The following is a 24,870-nucleotide window of genomic DNA, read 5'->3' as shown; positions in this document are numbered from 1 at the left end:
GAGGGGGATTTTCATCTCTCAACAGAGATATGTACAGGAGCTCTTGGTTTCTTTTGCGATGGAGGATTGTCGGACCATTTCTACTCCTATGGATCCGAACTGGAAGGCCACTTCCCATTCAGCTTCTCCCATGGCGGATGCTTCCCGCTATCGTTAGTTGATTGGATCATTGATTTGGCTCCTCAAGACTCGTGTTGATCTTTGTTTTGGTGTTGGGCTCTTGGCGGGGTTTATGAGTGAACCTCAGACGGTGCATTGGCAGTCTGCCCAGAGGATACTTCGGTATTTGAGGGGGACGTCTGATTTAGGAATTCATTATCCAGCAGGCACAGGTGGTTCAGATCTTGTTTTTGCAGGTTCGGATATTGAGGCGGAGTATCGGGCCGCATCTTCCACCACATGTGAGGCTGTGTGGCTTCGGAGATTGTTGGAGGAGCTTGGCTGCCCCCAGCCTCGTCCCACTTTGCTGCAATGTGACGATGAGAGTTGCATTGCCTTGGCATGGAATCCTATTTTTCATGCCCGGACGAAGCACATAGAGATCCAGTACCACTTTATCAGAGAGAAGCTTCTGGATGAGACCATCACCGTGGAGTACTGCAAGACGGAGGATAATCTTGCAGATTTGTTTACGAAGGCGCTTCCCCAGGCTCTACTTTGGAGACATGCCAGATCCCTCAGGCTTCTGCCCCGCCCAGGCTTTGAGAGGGGGTGTTAGAGATTAGTCGCCTCGTCGGACTGTAGCCATGCTGTAGAGTCAGACTGTACAGTCGGACTGCCACGTGGCAGTCTGACCTGGTACAATACAGTCGGCTGCATTTAAATGCAGCCGACAGACAGTTATTTGGCGCCCAGTTCTTGGCTATTTATAGCCGTGATTTCCAGCAGTCTTGTGCAGACTGCAGCGGACTTCGAGGTGAACAGCAGGTTGCATCATCGAGGTGGAGACACACAGTCCAGCGCACTGCGCCCGTGTACATATTTGCATATCTTTGTATACAGCACACTTTATACAGTAGATCTTCATCTTCCACAGTCTCTTTCTCTCTCTTCTCTCTGCGTTCTCTCTCTCTCAGTCCTACGCTTCCGCACCGTTGCACTTTGACAACTACTTGGGTACTTCCGCTCACCCTTCAAATTGATATCAGAGTTGCGGCAAGAGTGTGTGCGCTTCTTGAGGGATGTACGGGTCAATCTTTGCGTGTGCGCGTGAGGAGACAGGAAAGTTGTCACTTTTGTGTGCAAGTGACAAGTTGAGATTAGTTGGTGGTCAGTTTGACCAACAGAAGTAGGCATAGGTCATGCTCAAGTAGACGGCAACTGGTGTGAGGCGTAGGTCAGCTGTGATAGTGTTTCAAGTTGTTAGTGGTCAGTTTTGGCCAGACGGCGACAAGGCGCAGGTCACGGGAGGCTGTCGCCAAGACAACAACAACATTGCAACATATTTCAGGTAGTTTTCTTCATTTTTTAAATACATTATTTTATTTCTTGCAAGTAGACCCCTTGTTTTGACGGGGTTCATGCACCTAAGCACAATCCTCAGTTTGAAATAGTGACATTTGACCTAGAAATTGTAGACATTGTGCACATTTGCTCCAAAATTTGGGGTTTTTCATGTACAAGTGAAATTTTGCTCAGCTGAGCCAATTTCAGTGTAATTTATGCACGTTTGGACTCCAAAATTTGGGGGTTTTGCAGAATTTGTGAAATTTCTGCGACATTTGTCCGTGTTTGACACTTGGGATGATACTGCAAAAAATTTGGGGCTTTTCGCATTGATGATGCATTTCGAGCCAATTTGTGCTTTAACAATGAAATTACAGCAGATTCATTGCAGAATGACTGCTCTTTGGGTATTGTTTGCTATCGTAGCATCTATGGATCTTGAACTTGATCAAATGGATGTTAGAATTGCATTCCTGCATGGTGATTTAGAAGAAGAGCCGTATATGAAACAAGCAAAGGGCTTTGTTATGCCAAGAAAGGAGCATTTGGTGTGCAGGCTTAAGAGAAGCTTGTATGGTTTAAAACAAATTTCTAGATAGTGGTATAAAAAAATTTGATGCCTTCATGCTCTCACATGGGTTTAAAAGAAGTAATGCAGATCATTGCTTATATATAAAGAAGGCTGATGATGGAAGCCTTATAATACTTGTGCTTTATGTGGATGATATTCTCTCACATGGGTTTAAAAGAAGTAATGCAGATTACTGCTTATATATAAAGAAGGCTGATGATGGAAGCCTTATAATACTTGTGCTTTATGTGGATGATATGCTTATTGCTGGTAATCATAAAAGCCAGGTTAATGGACAAAAGAGACAGCTGAATTCAGCCTTTTTCATGAAGGACTTGGTTGCAGCTGAACACTTTTTGGGCATGTGTGTGACGAGAGATCGAGAGCAGCAGCTCTTATTTCTCTCATAAGAAAAGTACATCAGCAAAGTACTTGATCTTTTTTCTATAGTAGATGCTAAGCCACTTGGTGTTTCTTTACTATCATATCTTAAGCTTAGCAAAGTAGATTGTCCAAAAGATGATAAGGTAGCCAACTCTATGAAGGGTGTTTCTTATACTTTAGCTTGTGGGTCACTCATGTATGCTATGGTCGACACTAGACGTGACATTGCTCAGGTAGTGGGAGTTGTGAGCATGTTTATGTCAAATCTTGGCAAAGCACATTGGGAGGTAGTGAAATGTATCTTCTGGTATCTTAAGGGCGCACAAAGAAAATGTATTTGATATGGAAACGGTACCTTAGATCTGCAGGGATATTGTGATGTAGACATGGCATGTGACTTGGATACTTGGAAGTCTACTAGTGGGTACATATTAACCTTAACTGGTGGGGCTATATCTTAGTGCTCTAGATTACAAAAAATAGTAGCACTTTCTACCATCAAGACTAAATATATTTCAGCCACTGCAACTTTGAAAGAAGCTATTTGACTTGGTCGTTTGATCAAGGATTTTGGGCTGTCCACCAAAACACCTATACGTTATGTGATAGCCAAAGTGCTGTATGCCTGGCTAAGAATGTCATGTTTCATGCACGTACCAAACATATTGATGTGTGGTATCACTTTATCAGACAAGTTCTGGATGATGGTATGGTCACACTGACTAAGATCAAAACATAGGATAACCTTGTAGATGTTCTCACTAAGAGTCTTGCATAGGCTCAACATGAACATTGCATTCGACTAGTGGGAGTTGGGTAAAGGTTTGCTTAGGACCTTTAAGTGGGAGGTGGTTGGTTGTAAAGACCCTTTTGCTATTCCCGTGTATATATTTACTTGTATATGTTAACACACCCTTCTGGGTGTAGTATATAGCACCCTAAGTATAAATACAGTATAGTACCCTGAGTATAAATACATTCTTTTATTCTTTGTGTGCATTACACTGGTACACACCCATCTCGAGTCTCCACTCTATGCACACACTCTACTTCTGAATACACTTTCTTTGTCACGCACGCTACTTGGATACTTCTGCTCGCCCTTCAATGGCTAGCCTAAGAGATGGGTGTCGTGCCTAAGGTGTAAAGGTAGCCGCCATGGAAACACGTGGTGTTAGGATCTCCCTTCTAGTCAGAATTAGTATATCCCTATGAGCATAAACCATGACCATAAGTTAGTTTATAATTATAGATACACGTTAAATATCTTAACACACGAAGACAAGCAATCCAATGAGACATTTTAGGTGCATTAAAATATTGTCTAAGCAAGCTAATTGAGTATGTAAGATTTGCCTAGTATGAATCAATCAACGTAATTTTCCTATAATAGAACGATAGGTGTGAGCACCAAAAGGCCGACCCAAGGTATCCTTATGCAGATGGATAGTGGGATCAAGAGGTATGGCTACTGGCCGTCTTTGATCAGTGTAATATTGTTCCATCAATTGTAGGATATACTTCTGTTGTGATAGAAAAATACTTTCCTTGGATCGAACAATATCCATCCCCAAGAAATAAGACAACAAATCTAAGTTAGTCATCTTAAATGTAGTGCAAAGTTTTGTCTTGATTTTTGCTAAGGCTGCAGAATTTGAGTCAGTAAGAAGTATATCATCAATGTACAACAAGATATAGCTGATGTAGTGACGGGTTAGGCACGAAGATCTAGACAGATAGTCGTTCTGCGCAGTGAGAGACAGAGAGAGTGAGAGAGAGTAGAGTAGAGAGCGAGCGCGTTTTTAGGTATAATTACGAGAGAGTACCTTTAGGTTTTTAGATAGATATATATGTGTAAGTACAAGTGCTAAGGGTTTGTTCACACCCGAGCACATTTAAAAAGCACGAGGCCTTTATTCCCAACAACCTCCCACCTATAGGCAATGTGCCTTAAGAGGAGAAAAGAATCAGCTAAGTCTAGGTATGTACAAAGCTGAAATACATATATCTATCCAACTCCTATCTTTTGTCGGCAATGAGCAAACCACTGTGCTGGAAGACCCTTCGTGAGAAGGTTTGTAGGGCTATCATCTGTATGCACTTTGACAAGCTCAATGCTCTTGGTGTCAAGTACATCTCTACTGAAGTGGTACTTTACCTGTATGTACTTTGTCTTTGAATGAAAGACAGGATTCCGTGTTAGCATGATAGCACGTTGACTATCACAATGGAGAACATGTAACTCTGAGATGCTAAGCTCTCCCACCAGACGTGAAAGCCATAAAGCCTCCTTGCATGCCTCAGTGGCAGCCACATATTCTGCCTTTGTAGTAGACAATGCAACACACTTTTGTAGCCTGGAGATCCAAGAGACTACTCCTCCTGTGAAAGTAAACACATACCCAGAAGTGGACTTTCTACAGTCTGCATGACCAGCATAGTCTGCATCCGTAAAGCCAACAACAGATGCCTTTTGCTTTCCAAAGCAGATGCACAACTCCTTTGTGCCTTTGAGGTATCTCATAATACCTTTCACTGCATCCCAATGCTTCTTGCCAGGGGTTGCCATGTATTTGCTAACCACTCCCATTGCAAAGGCAATGTCAGGACGTGTAGCAACCATAGCATCCATCAAATTGCCAATAGCTGGAGCATATGGTATCTTGGCCATTTCAGCCTTCTCATCATCAGATGTAGGGCTGTTCTCTACATTAAGTTTCACATATGGAGGCAATGGAACCCCAATTGTTTCCCCCCCCTCCATATTGAAACGTTGCAAAACTTTGGAGATATACTCTCGCTGAGATAGATAGAGTAAGCCTTTCGATTTATCTCTAAGTATTCGCATGCCAAGAATGTGATTTGCATCACCAAGATCCTTCATGTCAAAGCTGCCATGAAGACTTTGGTTCAATGAATCCAAGGCATGAGTATCCCTGCCAGCAATCAGCATGTCATCAACATACAAAACCAAGATAGTCAGACTGCCATCTGTTGCCTTCTTGGTGTACAAGCAGTGATCTACTTGACTTTTATGAAAGCCTTGGTACTGCATGAATGTATCAAACTTATGATACCATTCTCTTGGTGCTTGTTTCAGCCCATATAAACTCCTTTTGAGTTTACATACAATTTTTTCTTTCCCTTGTTCAACAAACCCTTAAAGCTGCTGCATATATATGTCTTCATGCAGATCACCATGTAAAAACGCAGTCTTTACATCCATCTGTATGAGCTCCATATCTTCTACTGCAATCAAGCCCAAAATGGTTCTGAAGGTAGTCATCTTGACTACAGGAGAGAAAATCTCATCAAATTCAATTCCATGCTCTTGCTTGTACCCCTTTGCAACCAATCTTGCTTTGTACTTTGGTGAGGAACCAGAAGTGACCCTCGTCTTGTAAACCCATTTGCATGGAAGGGTTTTCTGCCCTTTAGGCAACTGCACAAAGTCCCAAGTGCCATTTTTTTCAAGAGATTCCATCTCTGACAACATGGATTTATACCCTTTCTTGCTGTCCTGTCTGTCCATTGCTTCCTTGAAGCAAGACAATTCACCACAGTCTGTCAACGTGACATAATCAGCCACATTGTTTGTTTGCACCAGGAACAAATCTGTCAGGTTGTCTAGAAGCCCTAGATGATCTCCTAACCCAATGGTCATTGTTTGCTGGCTGTTTCTGCAAATTTCCATTTTCAGCATGCTGTCCTGGCATTTCAGCCTACAAATCAACATTAACAGCTTGCTGTCCTAGCTGTTCCTGCACATGTAATGGCTCATTTTCATGGGCAATAGCTGGCTGATCATTTCCAGCATCATTTCTTAGATTTACATGTTTATTTACAGTAGGTATTTGCTATTGTACAATGGGCACATTTTGCTGTCCAAAAGGTATTTCTTACCGGAATACAACCCTACAGACCTTCTCAATCTTTTCGGGCTGTTTGTGCATGCGATCTTTCTGGAAGATAACGTCATTGCTGCGTACTACTTTCCTTTTCTCGGGATCCCACAATTTATATCCCATTTCACCCTCGTCACCATATCCTAGGAAAATGCATTTACAGGACTTTGGCTCAAGTTTGCTGCGTTTTTCTTTACGAATGTGCACAAAAGCCTTGCAGCCAAACACTTTCAGATGAGCATATGAAGGTGGCTTGCCCGACCACGCTTCTTGGGAACCCCCCCCCCCCCCCCCCCCCCCCCCAAAAAGACCTGTTTGGTGACCGATTAATTAAGTGAATGGCAGTCATAACAGCCTCTGTTAAAAAACCATGGGGTAATGCAGCACGAGACAACATCGCGCAGACCTTATCCTGTATGGTCCGATTCATATGCTCTGCAACTCCATTTTGGGACGGATTATGAGGGGTAGTGAGCTCCCTCTTTATCCCTTTGCTGTCACAAAATGCCTAAAAGGTATTGGACACATATTCCCCACCATTGTCAGAGTGAAGACACTTAAGTGTCTTATCTGTCTGATTTTCAGCCAATGCTAACAATTTTTTTAAACTTGTCAAGCACTTCATCCTTACTACGAATATTGTAAACCCATACTTTCCGTGTAGCATCATCGACAAAGGTGACAAAATATTTCTTTCCCTGTAAAGATAATCCTGGCATTTGACATACATCTGAATATACTAACTCTAGAAGAGAAGATTTCAAAGAAAGAGACTTTTTGTGAGACGTCTGTGCATGTTTGCCATAAATACAATGATCACAGTGTTCAAAATCAGCATAACGAAAACAAGGTAAGTAACCCAAACGATAAAGCACTTTCATTCCAGTTTAACTCATGTGTCCCAATCGGCCATGCCACAAAGAAACGCTTGGTTGCTCGATCACGGCAACAACATGGTCACACACACTAGATACATGAAGTGGATACAAAGTATCACTCTTGCAACCTCTGGCAATAACCCTAGATCCCTTACAGATCTTCCATTTTCCATCACCAAAGGTGGTATGAAAACCATCATCATCTAGCTGCCCTGTGCTAATCAAGCTCTTCTTGAGTTGAGATACATGCCGTACATGTTGAAGTGTTAAGACAGAGCCATGCTGAAACTGTAACTGCACACTGCCAATACTTGCAATCTCACATGCATAGTTGTCCCCAAGATGGACAACCACTCACAATGAGGGGTGACATGAAAGGAAGCACCTAAATCGAGAATCCATGTATGCATGTCATCATCTGTATGTGCAAGTAAAGCATGTGCACCACAGTGTGAAGAGACAAAGAGTACGTCACTCCCACTGTCACTGTCATGAGCGACTACATTCACCTCTTCAAATTTTACACTGCTCTTCTTAGGCTGACTGTCCTTCTTCTCTTCCTTCCTATCATCTTTCTTCTTGCCTTTTCCTTTCTCTTTCTTCAATTTGTAGCAATCACGTTTAAAGTGACCCTTCTTGCTACAATGATGGCATTCAACATCTTTGCCAGGTGATTTACTGCGTCCCTTGCCATCATATTTGCCCTTTTGCTGTGATCTGCCCCTAGTATGCAAAGCACTGGAAGACTTACTGGATGCATTGTTCTGCCGATTCATCTCTTCCATAAGTAGAGCACTCTCTACATCAACATACAAAAGGATTACATTAGAATTGCTCATAGCAGTCTTAAATGTATCCCAATTCTCTGGTAGAGTGCAAAGCAAGAAAGTGGCCTTAAATTCCTTATCAATCATGAACTTCAAGGCAACCAATTGGCTGAAAATGAAGTTTTACTCACTCAAGTGAGTAGACATTGCTGTACCCTTTTCAGCCAATACACTTTGCTTGCAGCACTCTTTTGTGCATACAGCTCTTCCAGTCTAGTCCATATAGCATATGTAGAATCCAAATCTTCAATGCTGAACAGCAAGCCATCAGAAATTGATAGCTCTATGGTTGAGCATGCAAGCTCATTTAACTCATCCCAATCGTCCTGTTCCATGTCCGTGGGCTTTGCCTCTTTGGTTTTGATCGGCTTTGCTTGCTTCTTTTGCAACAGGATATTGTAGCACTGCTTTTTTTCTAACTGCAAAGTTATGTGCGCCTTCAAGCTTCTTTATGTGCATCAGATTACTGCTGTCATTGCTGCCGGCTATGATTTTCAGCCCAAATGTGACAAAAAAACCAGCAAATGCAGGTCGAAACTGTCACCCAAGTGACCAAGGTACAAACAAGTACCAATCAGTAAAATGACCACGCAAAAGCACAGATTTCAGACTTGTAATTAAATTTTCAGAAGCACCAAACCATGTGCTACAGCATTATCCAACTGATTACAGTTATTCCAAGGACATATGTATCACATTACATGAGAAATCCCAAAATTTTAGTTGCAATTTTTGTTGTACATGTACCCATGGGTATGAAATTTGACACGAACGGTCAAAAGCCCCAAAATTTTTGTGCTAGGAGATTGTAAATCTTAGCTTGTACTCATTCCATTAGCAATCAAGTTAAAGAAATACCGAAAGGGGTGCCAGTTTTAGGGCCATTAGGGTGTCCAACGTCCGAGATTATTAAGGTAAGTTGTACATTTCAAGTTATGTTTATTTTGTTGATTGCTGTAATTAAGTGCCTAATTAGGGAATTACCAGCCTTGCCAAGGAGGAAGGTTGGTTTGAGGGCTTCTGTAGTCACCTCGTTGGGAGGCAACTTGTAGATGTGAACGAGACTTGCATCCGATGTCTCTAAGGAGACGATGTGGGCCTCTATAGACTAGTCAGATAAACCCTCTGGAGTTGAGTAGTTTGCCGACTGTGATGGCTGATTGGTGGAAGTGTTTGTTTGGCCTTGCCATTGCCCTTGTTGGGGGTTGCCACCACCTTGCTTCGCTTGCTGGGAGTTACTTGACTGGGTGCGAGGGTTCGATTCTTGGATTTTGGCTATGTGCCTCTTGCTCCGTGAACGGGGTGTGGGCAGCAGAGATACAGCTCTTGAAATGTGAGAAAACAAGATTGAGGGAGAGTGGTGGGTTGCATGGCTATTTATAGAAAGTTTGGGTGCCCAAATTAGGGTTTGGCATGTGGGACATAAGAACTCTCTAGGATTGCGTTTTTGTTTAAAGTAATAAGGTTTCTTCATTAATTAAGCATGTTTTGGGGGGGTTTAAGTCAAGCTAACACAATTTTAGCTGAACATGGGCAACCAGCAGAGTGCTCCTAGTCTCTTGTAGGATGAATGTGCATGTATTGATGATGTTGAGATGCAGGAGAGGTAGCCTTTAAATAGGAAAAAATAAAACAAAATAATGATTGGGTCAGCCAGCAATTAATAAGGTCATAAATGCAGATTGACCAGGCTGAATTATGCTGCCTAGTTAGAAATGCAGTGTACTTAAATGGACTGCCCATTCAACCATGATATGTATATCACTAACATGAATATTACTACTCTAGTTCTTAATTTTAGGCTAGTAAAGATAATGCATTCATTATTGGCCATAGCTTATTGCCCAAAAAAAAAAGGATTGTTGGCATATTGACACTTAGGCCATGATGACACGACCATTCATTTCAAAATATCATGGTCTAGCTTGTTGGTGCTAGCAAGACACAAGTAGACACACAATGTCATGCCATGGATAGGCTAGAGGTCTCCATGAACTTAGGCTATCAGGATGTAGCCTCTTGTAGGTTAGGATTGCAATCCTTAGTTTTATTATGTTTACTTGTTAATATAATCTTGTTTAGGAGTAATTGCCACTCAGCCCAATCCCGATTAATGCCAACATTTTCTATCCTAAAGAACAGCTCACCCTCTTCTTCATCATAGTGGGCTTAATAGATGAAGCAGCAAGTTACTCTATGAAGGGTGGGGCCTATTATCCCTCATATCAGTGTTCTTTGGCCCTGCTCATCATTGCCACTTCCAAGATGAGATTGGAGAGAGGTGCATCTCAGCTGTCAAGACTGGCCATCTGTTAGCTGGGGTTGCAGGCTTGTATAGATCTTTTAGTTTCTATGAGCCATACATTAGATTGCTTCATAATTTGTAGTTTTATGTTGGTAGTTTTGTTGTTTTATTTAGTCTAGCTCCAGATGACAAATATGTCTACTGATACTAGTACTGATCACGTGTAGTGTCCATGATTATATTTTCATCAGGGTGGTTGTAATTGTTCAGCTTTCTCACTACAGGCTGAGGCGGGTGTGTTAAGATTGTGTTCTTCATGGTTTTTACCATGTTGGCTTTGAGAGAATACATGAGCCTTGGCACTGGTGTGTTATTAGCAACCACTCAAGGCTTTGGCAAATGTGAGCCTAAATCTAAAATGCGTGCTGCAGGAGACTTGGCCTCCAGACCAATGGTGTATCCATGCTCCCATAGCCACCAAAATAGCAAGTATGAGGTGCACAATCTTAATGGCTACTTTTCATGTATAATGGCTCTCTTTTATATTGGTTAGTGTGTTATAGATCTTGTAGCTTGACTCCTGAGAGAACGATGCCATACCTGTGTATGCCTGGTCTCAATGTTGGGGTACTTTTTGACTAGGTACTTCGGTTTTATCCTGTCTATGTGTTTTTGGTTGATATTGAATAGAGGTATTTCCCTAATATCTAATCAGTTTCTTTTACAGGGTATTACTCCGTGGGCTGTTTTGTGAGCAACGCAGAATCTTCTGTCCTCGTTTTGCATCTAAGTTCAAGGGCGAGAATTGCAGCTATGGCTCTAGGGAAATGCATACCATTTTGTGCAGACAATCAAGAGGCTGGAGTTCACAGACGTGTTTTGTTAGGAGTAGGATAGGAAAGGTAGGCTTTCAACCAAATGCAAATGATCAAGGTGGACTATTGTCTATGCTGCTGAAAAGACTTGGGCATGAAGTCAGGTTGTCTTTAAAGGGCACTGCACATTCGATCTCTTTTGTAAAAAGTGGTGTTTCTACCCATGGACAAAGAGCATGGAAAAGAATTGCCATGGGTAATGGTTTTGCTGGTAAGCCAAGAGTCTGGCAAAAGTTTTGTAAACAGCAGCAGTATTGCATGTCTTTACTTCCTCCCTTTGGATTGGTTGTTAGAGCTGTGAGTCTTGCATGCACACGGTCCCATCTTATATTCGGAATGGCAGCCATATTTGTTGGGAGCTTGAATCAGAGTATAGCGGAAGCGGAGCCAGCACATGGGAATCCATCACGCTATAGGCACTCAAGTTATTCACCCACCTATATTCCAGCAGGCATACTTTCTATGTTGGAGTTTTTGGTACTGATCATGAGAGCAACATACCTGACATTTCTCTTCATGCCTGCACTTATCACTGCTCCATTTGCAGATTCATTAGGGAGTCAGTTTCGCCAGGTGTGGTTACATCTTGTGCGCCATACTCTAGAACTTGCAGGTGCAGCATTCATTAAATGGGGTCAGTGGGCAGCAACAAGACCAGATTTGTTCCCGAGAGATCTTTGTAAAGAGCTTTCTAGACTGCACACACAGGCACCAGCACACAAATTCTCCCACACGCTACGGACTGTGGAAGGAGCTTTTGGGAAAAGGCTGCATGAAATTTTTGAGGATTTTGATGAAGAACCAGTAGCTTCAGGGAGCATTGCACAGGTTCATAAAGCAACATTACGCTTCAGTTATCCTGGAAAGAAATCAAAACCTATGCTGGTGGCTGTTAAAGTAAGGCACCCTGGTGTTAGTGATGTCATTAGGCGTGACTTTGCAATCATCAATGGGGTTGCTCGATTATCATCATTTGTTCCTGGTCTGAGATGGCTGAGGTTGGATGAAAGTGTGCAGCAGTTTGCTGTCTTTATGTTGACACAAGTTGACCTAGCTAGAGAAGCAGCACATTTGAGCAGGTTTTTATATAACTTTCGGAGATGGAAGGATGTATCTTTTCCAAAACCTCTCTATCCTTTAGTGCATCCTGCAGTTTTGGTAGAAACATATGAACAGGGAGAGTGTGTCTCTCGTTATGTTGAATTATCACAGAAAAGCCGTATCTCGAGTGCTCTTGCACACATTGGCACCCATACACTCCTCAAAATGCTACTGGTAAGATAAGTTTTTATACCTGCAAAATAGGTTCAAGCATAAAATTTCTTCAACTGCTTTCCTCTCACATTACCAGGGCTGACATTTTCTGTTTGATGATTATTGTTGTTATTATGCTTCTCTCTTTCATTCATAACACATCATCAGTTAGAGTGATTGCATGTGCTGCATCAAATCTTGGTGGTGTATAATGTTGCTTTTAATTTCTTAAGCACTGATCTATAGTAACTGCCAGCAAAAGGGATCCGAGCTATAAAATCATCAAGCATGAAATTCACTTAAGCAAGGATATGGTCAGTTTTTTATAGTATTTTGTTGTACTTCATTAAGTACCCTTTCAGCTGCTCTTCAATAGCCATGAACCATCTCACTAGACCCAGGGTCAAGGTAGGGCAAATATCTGGGTCATAATCTGTTCATACTTGCTATGGCTACTTCTAAGTTTAACAAAAGAAAAACAGGATATGTTGATGAAGGAGATGACGTATCACTTAGAACCAAACTCTGCTGTAGGGCATGACCACTACTACTTCACCACTTTCCCACCATTATATGTATCCCTACCCCATTTACTACGAGATGCAAAATATTTCCTTTCTTCAGTCAGGTTTCCTTGTTTGAATGGCCAATTATTTCAAAATGCTGATTGGCCTTGATCTTTTACAGCCATTGAAACAAAGATGTCAGAATGACAGTAGAAGCACTGGGAATGCAGAACATAAATAAGGCAATGATAATATGTTTATATAGCAATAGCTGAGTCACCATGGTAGGCCATGAACTGATACAGGAAGCACTACTGAAAGAGTTTTTTCAATAGAGGTACATAATTTGTCGAAGCATTTTTTCCTCATGCATGTAGCCCATAGTTTGTTTTAGACAAATCTTTATGCGTACCTCCTCGTAGGAGGTTTTCAGCTGAATCTTTTTTTGCCTACTGCCTCCATAGGGTCTAGGCTAAATGTCGACTGCCTTCATGGGAAATTCTATACCTTTTACCAGTAGTTGTTGGCTAGAGGCCAGTTTGGTTGCCACCTTTGCCAAAGAATGGCCTTGGACAATCATCCGTGGCTGATATATGTGCTTTAATGGAAGTAGGAGCTTTTTGCACTTGAGACAAACAAATGGTATCGAAGTTGAATGCTTTTGATTGCTGACATCTTGAAATTGCCGAGAGCTTCTTTAGGAAGTGGCTTCTCCCTTTGTCTTAGGTCATTGCCACTAATTCATATAAGATTTTTATTCACTTGCCGTAGATTGAGATCATACTGATCAGCTTGGGATGTCTGGAATGGTTGAAAGTTTCCTTTAGAACAATCAGAAAAAGGAACCTCATGTTAAATCAAAGAGTATTGTTGTTAAGAAACTTATTTGAGGTGCCTTTGGTAATGTTCTTTATGCCTCGTTACAACAGTTGTAGTGGTCATCAAAAGGCAGAGTCACAATTTCTATGGTATCAGTTTTCATTCTCCATCTCCTAGCTCTTTGACTTTTGCCATTCCCAATACACCATTCCGTGAGCCAACTTATAGATTACTTTGCAGGCTTTTGGATTCAAGAAAGAACTGTCATTGCAGCTGTGGCCAGGTTTTTCCACCATGAGAATCTGTTTTTGGTGTGGCTAGCTCATTGGTCTTCCACAATATGGCTTGTATGATCCTGTGTATAAGGATCTGTTGACATTTGTGCATCTTCTAAGCTACCCCAACCATGTTGTAGGAATAGAAAGAAATTGCAAATGCTAGACAAAAACCATGATAATGACAAGGAAATGGATTCACTCTAATCTAATGATGGATGGAGTGACAACTAATCTTGTACCATTTAGGGAGCCATTGCACATTCTATGGCAGAGTGCATTCTGTCACATCTCATGGTGCCTCAAAGGCAGGAAAAAATTTGAACCATTTTCTTGAGGAATGTTTGAAGACGGTGGCCACGGTGTACTAGTCAGAAGGAAGGTGTTACAAAGCAATAAACAAGGCAATTGGAGCAAAGCAAAGTATTTATACACAACTCTCTCTCCTTGCTAGAATTCATAAAAAGTGGCAATATGCAGAAAACACAAAATACGAAATGTCGGCAAAGGCATTGAAGAAGCTCACATAGAGTTATGAAGAGTCGAGTATAAGAATCACTCCACTTGATGTGTGTGCACTAGCAGTGAAGGGATCGGCAATACCAGTGACTGGATCGAGGATGAAGAACTAGAGAGGGAGATGGCTGCAAGACTCAAGTGGCAAGGAGTGTTCATGTGTATGGACAAAAGAGTGGGTTGGGTGGACCATCATGCTGGTTGCCCAAAATCAGGGCCTAGTGGATGATAGAAAGTGCAACAATAGGCTGCTCCTTGCTATCTAAGGTAGAGCAAAAGCTCACTATCACCTAGAAGAGGAGCAGGTATTATACAGTGATTAGAGGAGTGGTGGCAATCTCTGGGGGTGTAGACTACAATGGAGATCTTGAAGGCGGTTGCTATTGTGATAAAAATGGTGGTGAAGATCCGTCAGTGGCTTGTGAGGGTGACTCACTGATTCTCGGGGTTTGTAATCATTGACAAATAAGATATTCAATAATTATTTGTTGGAAACCCTCTCAACCAAAGAGCCAATCACGGTCTCAGAATGCTCCTTTTCCATGCAATTGTCATTGCACTTGCTCTTATTGAGCCACAACCTTCACCTTGGAAGGTCAAGGAACTGAATTTCAAGTTTGCCACTTGTCTTTTGCTAGAGCCTCCTCTTTGGAAGCAGGCTGCTCGACCTCCTAAATCATGTGTGTCAAGGCATAATTCATGCTCAACATGTTGTCACTGTTCTTCGTTGTTGCAAACTTTGAGCCTTCCTCCAACAACTATTTGGTCTACGGCTCAGGGAACAATGCAGCATTAACTCTGTAAGTGATGTTGGTTCCCTCTCACTTTGGCATATATGCTGCTTGCTTTGTTGATGAACATTCGCAGGCTAGCCTTTGTAGGGTAGGATAAGGTGGTATCCTGGGAGGAGATGTATGTGGCTTCGGCTCTTCAGAAGTATCTATAAAGACCAAGCACTGACTGATAAGATGATATACTGGGCTGATGATTCAAGAAAATCACATCTTTAGCCAACAATCACCTCCGTGTCTGCAAGTCATAAAGCTTGTGCTGTCAAATTGACTAGTTGTAACTTTGAGTAAATTTTGCATTTTCACATTGGGATGTGTGTGAATAGAAATCTAGGTGAAATATTTGCAACGAGCACCAAGAGATTTCTGACTAAAGGCAGGCCCAACTGTAGTCATGTTTTGAGCTAGCAATTCAGGAAGTTTTTTCTGTAAGTACGATCCACGGTGGAAACTGCCTCAGGTGGAAGTGAACAAGGTAATCCCTTACGCTTGAGCCATCTTCATGATAGCTCATCCTTTTTCTGTACTCCACCATTCTCCAATGATCTGCCAACAATGTGCAACATTGGCAAAATTTTTCTTAATGTGCAGAATCCATTACACTGTTCAAAATTTGTTCATTTTCTCTACCTCACAGTCTCCAATCATGTGCCCAACAAAGCTCTTCCTTTAATGTTCTGCAGCACAATTGTATCTTGATGAATCAGCAGCTGTGAATGCAGAGCTCTGCTGTGCCCAGTTGACTAAAGAAAATTCTATAGTAATTTGCTTGAGAGGAACTCTAAAGTTATGTTTTATATTCCTAATCAATTAGATACTTCAATGTAAGTGGACTGCTGCTTCATTCCAGCTCCTAGATGGATAATGAATTTTGTAGAACCAAAAGCCTCTGAATAAGTTATATGAGTGGTGGGGGTGCTTTTCAAATGTCTTGTGGTTTCTAACCACCCTTTTTGTCATGGGGGTGCTTTTCAAACGTGTTGTGGTTTCTAACTGTTCTGTTTGTCCTCAGGTGGATAACTTCATTCACGCAGATATGCACCCTGGCAATATTTTGGTTCGTATTGACAAAAAGAAAAGCCGAACCGGAAAACGGCTCTTCCCTTCCAGGCCTCATGTTATTTTCTTGGATGTGGGAATGACAGCAGAGCTGTCTCAGAGAGACCGTGCCAACCTTTTAGAGTTCTTTAAGGCGGTGGCTCTACGAGATGGTAGGACAGCTGCGGAGTGTACTCTGAACTTTTCAAGAAGGCAATCTTGTCCCAATCCTGCATCTTTTATCAAGGTAAACAGAGCAGCATTGCAATCCATTGTGCAATTCCCATTTTACTGCTATTAGCTGATGAGATTTAGTATGTCAGTGGCATCTTGATTCTGGGCTTCATACACTTATTTTAATTTGTGATGCCTTTAGATTCTTTCATACGATTGTGCCTTCTGACCAGGCTTTTTATGTCTGCTCCACATTATGCTTCATCATTGTGATCTGCAGGAAGTTGAAGATTCTTTTAAACTATGGGGCTCAAAGGAGGGAGATAATATTCACCCAGGTGATTGCATGCAGGAGCTTCTAGAGCAAGTTAGAAGGCACAAGGTGAACATTGATGGTGATGTTTGTACCGTTATGGTCACTACAATGGTTCTCGAGGTATGCTGCAGAATGTCTGTAAATGTCAATACATGCAGAGTCAATCAGGCAAAGAACCTCTGTTAAAGAATGTATCTGAATGCATGCAAATTCAATCAGAAAAAGAAGGTTGTTGCATTTGGGAAACGTGTTCGGCAACCCTATCCTGATTCCCTTATGTGGTTGGGCTGTAGGCTCTAGTATAGGGTCGAGCAGGTAAACTTAGTGAGGCATGGGAAATCACGGAGCTCTTGCTTTGCGTCGTTAGGCTAGAGCTTTAAAACTCGGCTAACAATGACTCGATTCTTATGTACTGTGGTACAATAACCAGTTTGGGGCTTTAAATTTCAGTTTGGGGCTTTAAATTTCCTTTCCAGAGCTGGGGCTGATTTAATTTTGTACTTAAATGTTGTGGATCTGCTGATGTCACTGTTTATTACACAGGGTTGGCAGCGCAAGCTGGATCCAGACTACAACATCATGAAGACTCTGCAAACATTACTTTTCAAGGTTGATTGGGCGAAGTCCCTTTCTTACACGATCAATGGGATAGTGGCACCATGATTTTTGTAGGTTTTACATAGTGTAGAAACCAAGTTTTGCTAGAAGGCATTCAGTGAAGTGGGGTTTTTCTTCTCTCCTTCAACTAGGGAAAAATAGTTGTAGTTTGAGCACCCACAACTCATTTAGTCTCAATAATTATGACAGGCTTCATATTCTAGCCATGAATGTGGTAGGCAAGGCAACTGGCTGTTCGGAGTTGTTGCCAGAGTTTTGTACATTATCATTCTTATGTATAGACACAGTAATTGTATTTGAAATGGTAGCTAACCTTTGCAATTCTTCTGCAAACGATTCAATGATTAATCTCTAACAATGCAACATTTAGTCTGCCAGCAGCTAGTTTAGTTGCTGCTTTGTATTGGCATGGTGTTAGTGGCTGCTATAGATTTGTGTAAGTACTTGGATCTGGCATCTCGTTGCTAATAAAGGTTATGCATGTGAGCAACTCAACCTGTTTTGTTTTACAAGAATTTACTGGTTGGCTGGAACTAGACTGCACAATGGTCTCTGCCATTAGGTCTAAAGAGAAATCAAAGTAGCTGCCCTTAAGCTTGGTGTTGTGCCTAGTGTACCATACACATACAGGCCATGAGTAGAAATAGGAAATTTCCAAAAAAAAAAAAAACAACACAGAAATTAGTCCATCGAGGATAAACCACTGGTTTCTCTGCATTCTGTTTCTGATGTTATGGATATTGGGTTAGTAAGTTTTATGGAGAGTACTTTCCCATGCCAAAAAAGTAATGTGAAAAAATGAAAGGAGAGGGAATGTCTATTGAACAGGCGGGGAGAGTCCACTGAATGGTGTTTTGGATGGAGAAGATTTTAGGTGAGCTTTTATTGTACGCTCTGGATGTATTATCTAAAATTCTCATTTTTTGTAATAACAGTTGCATGGCAAAATAAACTTTCTTTGTCACTCTGATGTCTCACATTAAAACATATCACATAGAAGGTTGTCCAAGTATGGTTGACATATCTCCAGTAAATGGTGCCAGGTCAGTAAGTGAGCATGTTTAAGTGCTTATGTGGAAGCGGAAAACAATTGAGAGAAAATGAACATAGAACAGATAATTGAACTTGAATAATACTGGAAATAAACTAGAAAATATGGGGCCTTTATGACATAGTAACACCCTTGAATGAGTGTTGAAGAGGTAGGGCAGTAGGATAGGATGAGAAAATATGACTGATGTGACATACTAGAAACTCTTGAACGAGTGTTGAAGAGGTAGGGTTGTGAGGACTTCAAACAAAGTAGTAAAATATGGGGCTGATATGACATAGTAACACCCTTGAATGAGTGTTGAAGAGGTAGGGCAGTAGGATAGGACTAGAAAATATGAGACTGATGTGACATACTAGAACTCTTGAACGAGTGTTGAAGAGGTAGGGTTGTGAGGACTTCAAACAAAGTAGTAAGAGGATGAGATGTGGTGAGGATAGAATGTAGGTGGTTGGAGGGGATGATTATTAGTAGCAATAGATGATGAAATGACGATGAGAAAGATGTCATGATGTAGAGCAATGATGAAAATGCAGCAATGAATACCTTAAAAGAACTGAAATTGGTTTATTTTGCCGGAAGATAAAGATGCCTATTGACACAAAGGTTGAAAGATGTTTGACTTGCTAGGGACCAACAATGTTTGACTTGTTGGGCATGAAATACATTATTGATAGGAGTTGGGGATGCCACTTGGTAGGGTAGAAACGGATGCAATGAGATAGACAAAGCAGATGTCCAAGGAAGGGGTTGCTTCTTTTTTACACGTTTGGGGATGCAAAAGTTGAACATGATTTGTGCTAGAGCTCCAAATGTGCTCATCAAGGCTCACAACCAATGGATAGACATGGATAGACACATGGAATGACATGATTGGAGAAGTGGGAAAACAACTTGCAAAGCTCTAAGGGATTGTAACGGACTCTTAGTTAGTTGAGAAACTAGTGGTACATTTGGAAATGTTGATATCATTCGCCAAAGAAAGTTAGTTGAGTAGTATGATTCCCTCACCATAGAAAAGCTTGAAAAAATGGTGGTCAAAAGATACCAATGGAAATGGGGAGGCCTCTTTAGAATTACATAAAGAAGGGTAGATAGTCAGAATGGTTGACTTGAAACACTTGCTCGATGAAGATGATAGTAAGGAGTTGGAAGACTCATCAAAACACCCTTTTGTTATGGACATACATCAATGATCTAAAGGCAAGACATGGGCTTGTAGTAGCACGGTAAGGTGGCTTGGTGAAAGAAAGGAGTTTCTTTAAGAAGAAAAAGCTATGTAAAAGTCGATAACCTTAAAGAGCCTTTCAAAATCTTAGAGGACCCCCTTCGAGATAGAAGGGTCACCTCTGATAGAGACCCAAGGAACCTAGCAAAAATGATGGTGGGGGAGGGATGAGGCCTATGGGATCAAAGGTAGCTTGAAGGGAATTGGGGGAGCAATGAGGAAATGCAAAGGAGGATCTCAATGCTCATGCATGGATGAAATGTTGAATATATTGAAAAACTTCTTCTAGCACTATGCCCTTGGATGAGTGGTCTTCAAACTATGAGGCCACTTGGGAAAAGTCTAGGATGTAACCTTATGGCGAACTTTGGAAAGGGATACCTCTCCTAGTGATCTATCGTGATGAAATCTCGATGGAAAAAGCAAGCGGGTGAAAGCTGCCAAATTGGTTCTTGGAAGAAGAGATTAGGCCTCATGGGAACTATAAGGAGAATACATAGAGAAGTAGGCAAAAGCCTTACTAAAGATAATGCGAGGGAATTAAGGTTACCAATTGCAGGTAAGGTGTCACTAGGAGCCTTCACATGGGAAAAAGAGAGGACAGCCATAAAAATGCAACAATAATTTCTTGCACAAGCACGCATGGCTTCAATACTAGGTCAATGTGCATGTGGAATTGGAAACACAAGTAGGAGAGAACGAACACAAAGGAGAGAATAAAACTTGACTTATGTTGAAAAAAACCAAATATTTTTGGGATTGACTTGATAGGTTGAGACCCTTGCATAAGCATTAGAGAAGTAGGGGAGCGAGGGTGTCAAATGGAGCAAGAAAGGATGAGATTTGACGATGAGGGGAGAAGAAAGAAAACACAAGTGGTTGGAGAGGATGATTGTGAACAACAATAAATGATAGCCATGATGATTAAGATGCCATGATGAAGAGCAATGATGAAAGGACCAAAATTAGCCCACTTGCATTGAAATGGGTTGGATCGTGAAAAAGCTACTATAATTGACTTTAGAATCTAGGCATACAAATGAAAGATTTCCAACATGGAAGGCACCAATAAAGTCTCTAACCTAACCTATTGGATATGAAACATGACGTGAAATGGTATTGGGAATGAAAAAGACAAGACAATTGCAAAAATGCAACAATAATTTCTTGCACAAGCATGCAATACTAGGTCAATGAGCATGTGGAATTGGAAACACAACTAGGAGACAGCAAACACAAAGGAGAGAATAAAACTTGACTTATGTTGGAAAAAACCAAAAATTTTCTTGATTGACTTGATAGATGGAGACCCTTGCACAAGTGCTAGAGAAGTAGGGGAGTGAGGGTGTTAGATGGAGCAAGAGAGGATGATATTTGACGATAAGGAGAAGAGAGAGAACATTGGTGGTTGGAGAGGAAGATTGTGAACAACATTAATTGATGGCCATGATGAAGAGCAATGATGAAAGGACCAAAATTGGCCCACTTGCATTGAAACACAGGTTGGTGGACCGTGAAAAAGCTACTATAACTAACTCTAAAATCTAGGTGTAGAAATAAAAGATGTCGAACATGCAAGGGACCAATAAAGTTTAACCTAACCTATTGGATGTGAAACATGATGTGAAATGGTATTGGGAATGAAAAAGAGAGGACTTGCAAAAATGTGACAATAATTTCTTGCACAAGCATGCAATACTAGGTCAATGTGCATGTTGAATTGGAAACACAACCAAGAGACAATGAACACAAAGGAGAGAATAAAACTTGGACTTATGTTGGAAAAAGCAAAAATTTTCTTGATTGGCTCGATAGATTGAGACCCTTGCACAAGTGCTAGAGAAGTAGGGGAGTGAGGGTGTCAAGTAGAGCAAGAGAGGATGATATTTGATGATGAGAGGAGGAGAGAGAGAACACAGGTGGTTGGAGAGGATGATTGTGAACAACATTAACTGATGGACATGATGAAGAGAAATGACGAAAGGACCAAAATTGGCCCACTTGCATTGAAATGGGTTGGACTGTAAAAAAGCTACTATAACTAACTCTAAAATCTAGGTGCAAAAACGAAAGATGTCCAACAAGCAAGGGTCTAATAAAGTTTAACCTAACCTATTGGATATGAAACATGATGTGAAATGATGTTGGGAATGCCATGTGATAGCGGAAATGGAGATAGACGATAGCTAGGTGTCAAAGACAAGGAACTAGCTCCATTTGACATTGCCTAAGATGCAAAGATTGACATGATTGGCGGTAAAGCTCCAAAATCTCCTTGTTGTCAATGATAGACTTAGGCTCACGATGAGGAGATGGTGTCAAGGGTTTGTGAATTTTTAACTTAGTGCTCTTGTAACATGTAATCTGTCTACATGCGAGGTGCACATGTGAAGCTAAGTTGAATGTGAGTCACGTTGATAGATAATACTACCTTGATCAATGAGGGACACTAGCAAAAGGTATGGTAGAAAGTGCTAGTTGGTGCTTGGTGACAAGTCTTGGTCAAAGCATTACATATGCCTTAGGGAATTACTCTTGGTATCATGGGTCTTAGAGATCTTAAACATTTAATGCCTTGGACTTTTGTGGAAGTCTCAATATTTCAGGTTCAAAGGGCTTAAGAATTTCGAATTAAGGCTTGGCATTGGCCAAAGTTTAGGTAAGGCCATGTACTTTTCATTTAAGCAAACTATTTGGATGTTGAGTTTTGCATGGGTAGGTTTGACACTTGCCCATGCAACCATATGTTGGAGCCACGAGAGGTTGCAAAGGTCATTCTTGGAAGATTTGAGTGTGAAGTAATCAAATGTAAAAGAATTCACATACAACAATTGGAGGATATCGGCATTAGAGTGACCTATTTCATGGATTGTGATTGGGGAGGGGGTATGTGAAGCACTGAGAACATGTAGGAGGTCTCTAACTATAGGCAACAACTCTTGGGGCACTAAATGCTATTGGAGATAACATTTTAGGCTAAAATTTATGTAGGTGATTGTTGTATAGGGCATTCATGGCAAAATCAAATTTTTTTCTCTCTTGCTTCTCTCTCCTCCATGTTAGATGTGTGTTCAATTTAGGGGATGAAATTGAAGGGTCCAAGCCTCAATTCGGACCTAAGGTGTTGCTAATTGGGAATTTGCTAGATCCAAGTTTGAAACTAGCACATATTAGGGTTTAGCATGGCTAAAATGGTTACATGTATGCTTTAGTGATTTGTGAAGGTTGCTATTGTAAATTTAGTTAGTAAATTGTAGAATTAGAGAATTTGGAGGTCTACAACAGGGTTGATTTGCATGCAGTTATAGAAGACTCATTTTGGGCTCCTCAAGCACTTAGGTTAAGGGGGATGATGAGTTTTAGATTTTCTCAATATAGAGCAAGTGATTTGCGAATTGTTTAGGGTTGTGCTTGATTTGTTGAGGATTGGGCAAAGTTTAATTGAAGCAAGTCCAACATTTTTGTTGAGTGTTTAGTTGAGGGAACTTGGACGTATTCCTTGAGTTTTTGGCATGGGCCTCCAATCTCTCAAAGCTTCAACTTATTCTATTTGTAAGAAATGTCTAAAATTAGTATGAAAAGAAATACTGTAAGGACACAAAATTTTTTGAGGCCTATTGGTGTTGGCTTGTTTTAATTTCTTAATAGAAATCTAACCAAAGTGGTGAAGTCATAAAACTTTCAAATTATTATTTGTTTCATGCATTAATTACTTGTTTTAATGACTGTTTTTGAGGATCCCGCCACCCTTACTTGAAAAGGAAGGCTAGCTCAATGGTTACATTGCGGGGATCCATCAACTCTCTCAAATAGATGCACCTAAGGCACCTAATTGCAAGCCACAAGGGCAAGTAGTTTGTTCAAATGGCCCTCAACTAACACAAAATTTAGCAAGCATGTCTTCCTCAAGTAGAGAAGAAAATCAGATATGGTGTTGCCTCATCAAAAGATAATGAAAATAATACATTGCCCAAGCATGGAATGTGCCTTCAATGTGGATAGCATGCTATAAGTGCTAGTTTTGGTCATGAAGTGGGAACTTCAATGCCTCATGATGTTAGAAATAAGTAAGAAGAAAAAGATTCTAATACTCAATTCAAGCCAAAAATTGCAACATCTAGTACTTTATGAAAGCTCACTAAAGACCCATGTTTTGTCGAGTTTTTGTAGTCACCAATGAAGAGCAGCAATGAACTAAAGGTAAAACACTTCTTAATGCTTCAAGATTGCATGTGATTGAGATACAATCTCATAATACACCAAATGCATGAAATGAACACATGCAAATGTTTGCTTGGGGACAAGGATAATAGATCCATGGGAATCTTGGTAATCCATACACCATGTTTTTAGGACAAAAAGATATGTCTCAAAATGTGGGAGAGCCTAGGTACTTCAGGGGTGGATCCATGTCTCAATTGATTGTTGGTCATGGTATTGGTTCCTTTGGTATGCATGGCAAAAATATTTTTAGTGCTCAACTACGTTTGCACAAAATGCATGGGCAAACATATATGCATATATCCCAATTGGTATGCAAAATCACATGTATAGTCACAATCATATGGTAGCTAGCCTCCAAACCAGAATGTGGCATGTTTGATGTGCATGGGATTGGGGATGGCTGCAAAATACCATGTTAAATGCTACTCAAGGTGGAATTGTAGTAAATGCACCATTTTTGCAGCCACTTGTTTATGTTATTGTGGGACCAAAGTGCAAAAAAAAGGATCTCAATGAAATGGACAAATCTATTAAGTTTGACATTGTTAATGGTACACAAATTAGTTGAAAGCCTTAATTTTTATTTTATAGCTTGATGAATATTATTATGGGGTAACTTCATTGACTTATCAAAGTGTGAAAAACAACTTTCCTCAAGGTAATGCTTTGTAGTGGTGGACTTTTCTTTTGATGTAGGGTAGAGTAGCATCCACTTGGGTTCAATTTAAGTATTTGCTTCAACATGGTTAATAAGCACATTTGAGTTGGATGTAATGTCCTCTTACCATAAGTTGAATGCTTCATAGTGTGCTAACTTGAAGAGTAGAAGAATAAGTTTTGGGAAGCATTGTTACTAGTTACTTCTTACCAATCTATGCTCCTTGTTGAGAAGATTGAGAAGTATTGTTGTGGTTTAGCTAAGGAAATGA

The 24,870-nt window shown here is 40.8% G+C and overlaps 1 protein-coding gene across 4 annotated transcripts in view; it reads left to right on the top strand.

Annotated features, from left to right (window-relative positions):
• Window positions 1-17,796, top strand: part of LOC148038344 (uncharacterized) — a 36,586-nt gene extending 18,790 nt beyond the window's left edge. The window contains exons 2-6 of one of the 4 annotated variants that reach the window (XM_087670798.1): window positions 10,688-10,745; window positions 10,984-12,406; window positions 16,305-16,577; window positions 16,785-16,940; window positions 17,364-17,796. In XM_087670798.1, coding sequence (XP_087526924.1) covers window positions 10,708-10,745; window positions 10,984-12,406; window positions 16,305-16,577; window positions 16,785-16,940; window positions 17,364-17,483 — 2,010 coding nt within the window. In that variant the 5' untranslated portion in view covers window positions 10,688-10,707 and the 3' untranslated portion in view covers window positions 17,484-17,796. Of the gene's footprint in view, window positions 1-10,687; window positions 10,753-10,818; window positions 10,899-10,983; window positions 12,407-16,304; window positions 16,578-16,784; window positions 16,941-17,363 lie in introns of those variants that run through there. The other 3 variants (XM_087670818.1, XM_087670803.1, XM_087670809.1) reach the window with 3 other exon arrangements.
• The last annotated feature ends 7,074 nt before the right edge of the window (window positions 17,797-24,870 follow it).

This window comes from Lygodium microphyllum, chromosome 3 (assembly GCF_053477565.2).
Source record: "Lygodium microphyllum isolate KBCC chromosome 3, Lygodium_microphyllum_v1.1.10, whole genome shotgun sequence".
NCBI lineage: Eukaryota > Viridiplantae > Streptophyta > Polypodiopsida > Schizaeales > Lygodiaceae > Lygodium > Lygodium microphyllum.
The sequence above is the reverse complement of the archived record's forward strand: the minus strand, read 5'-3'. Positions and strand labels throughout refer to the sequence as shown.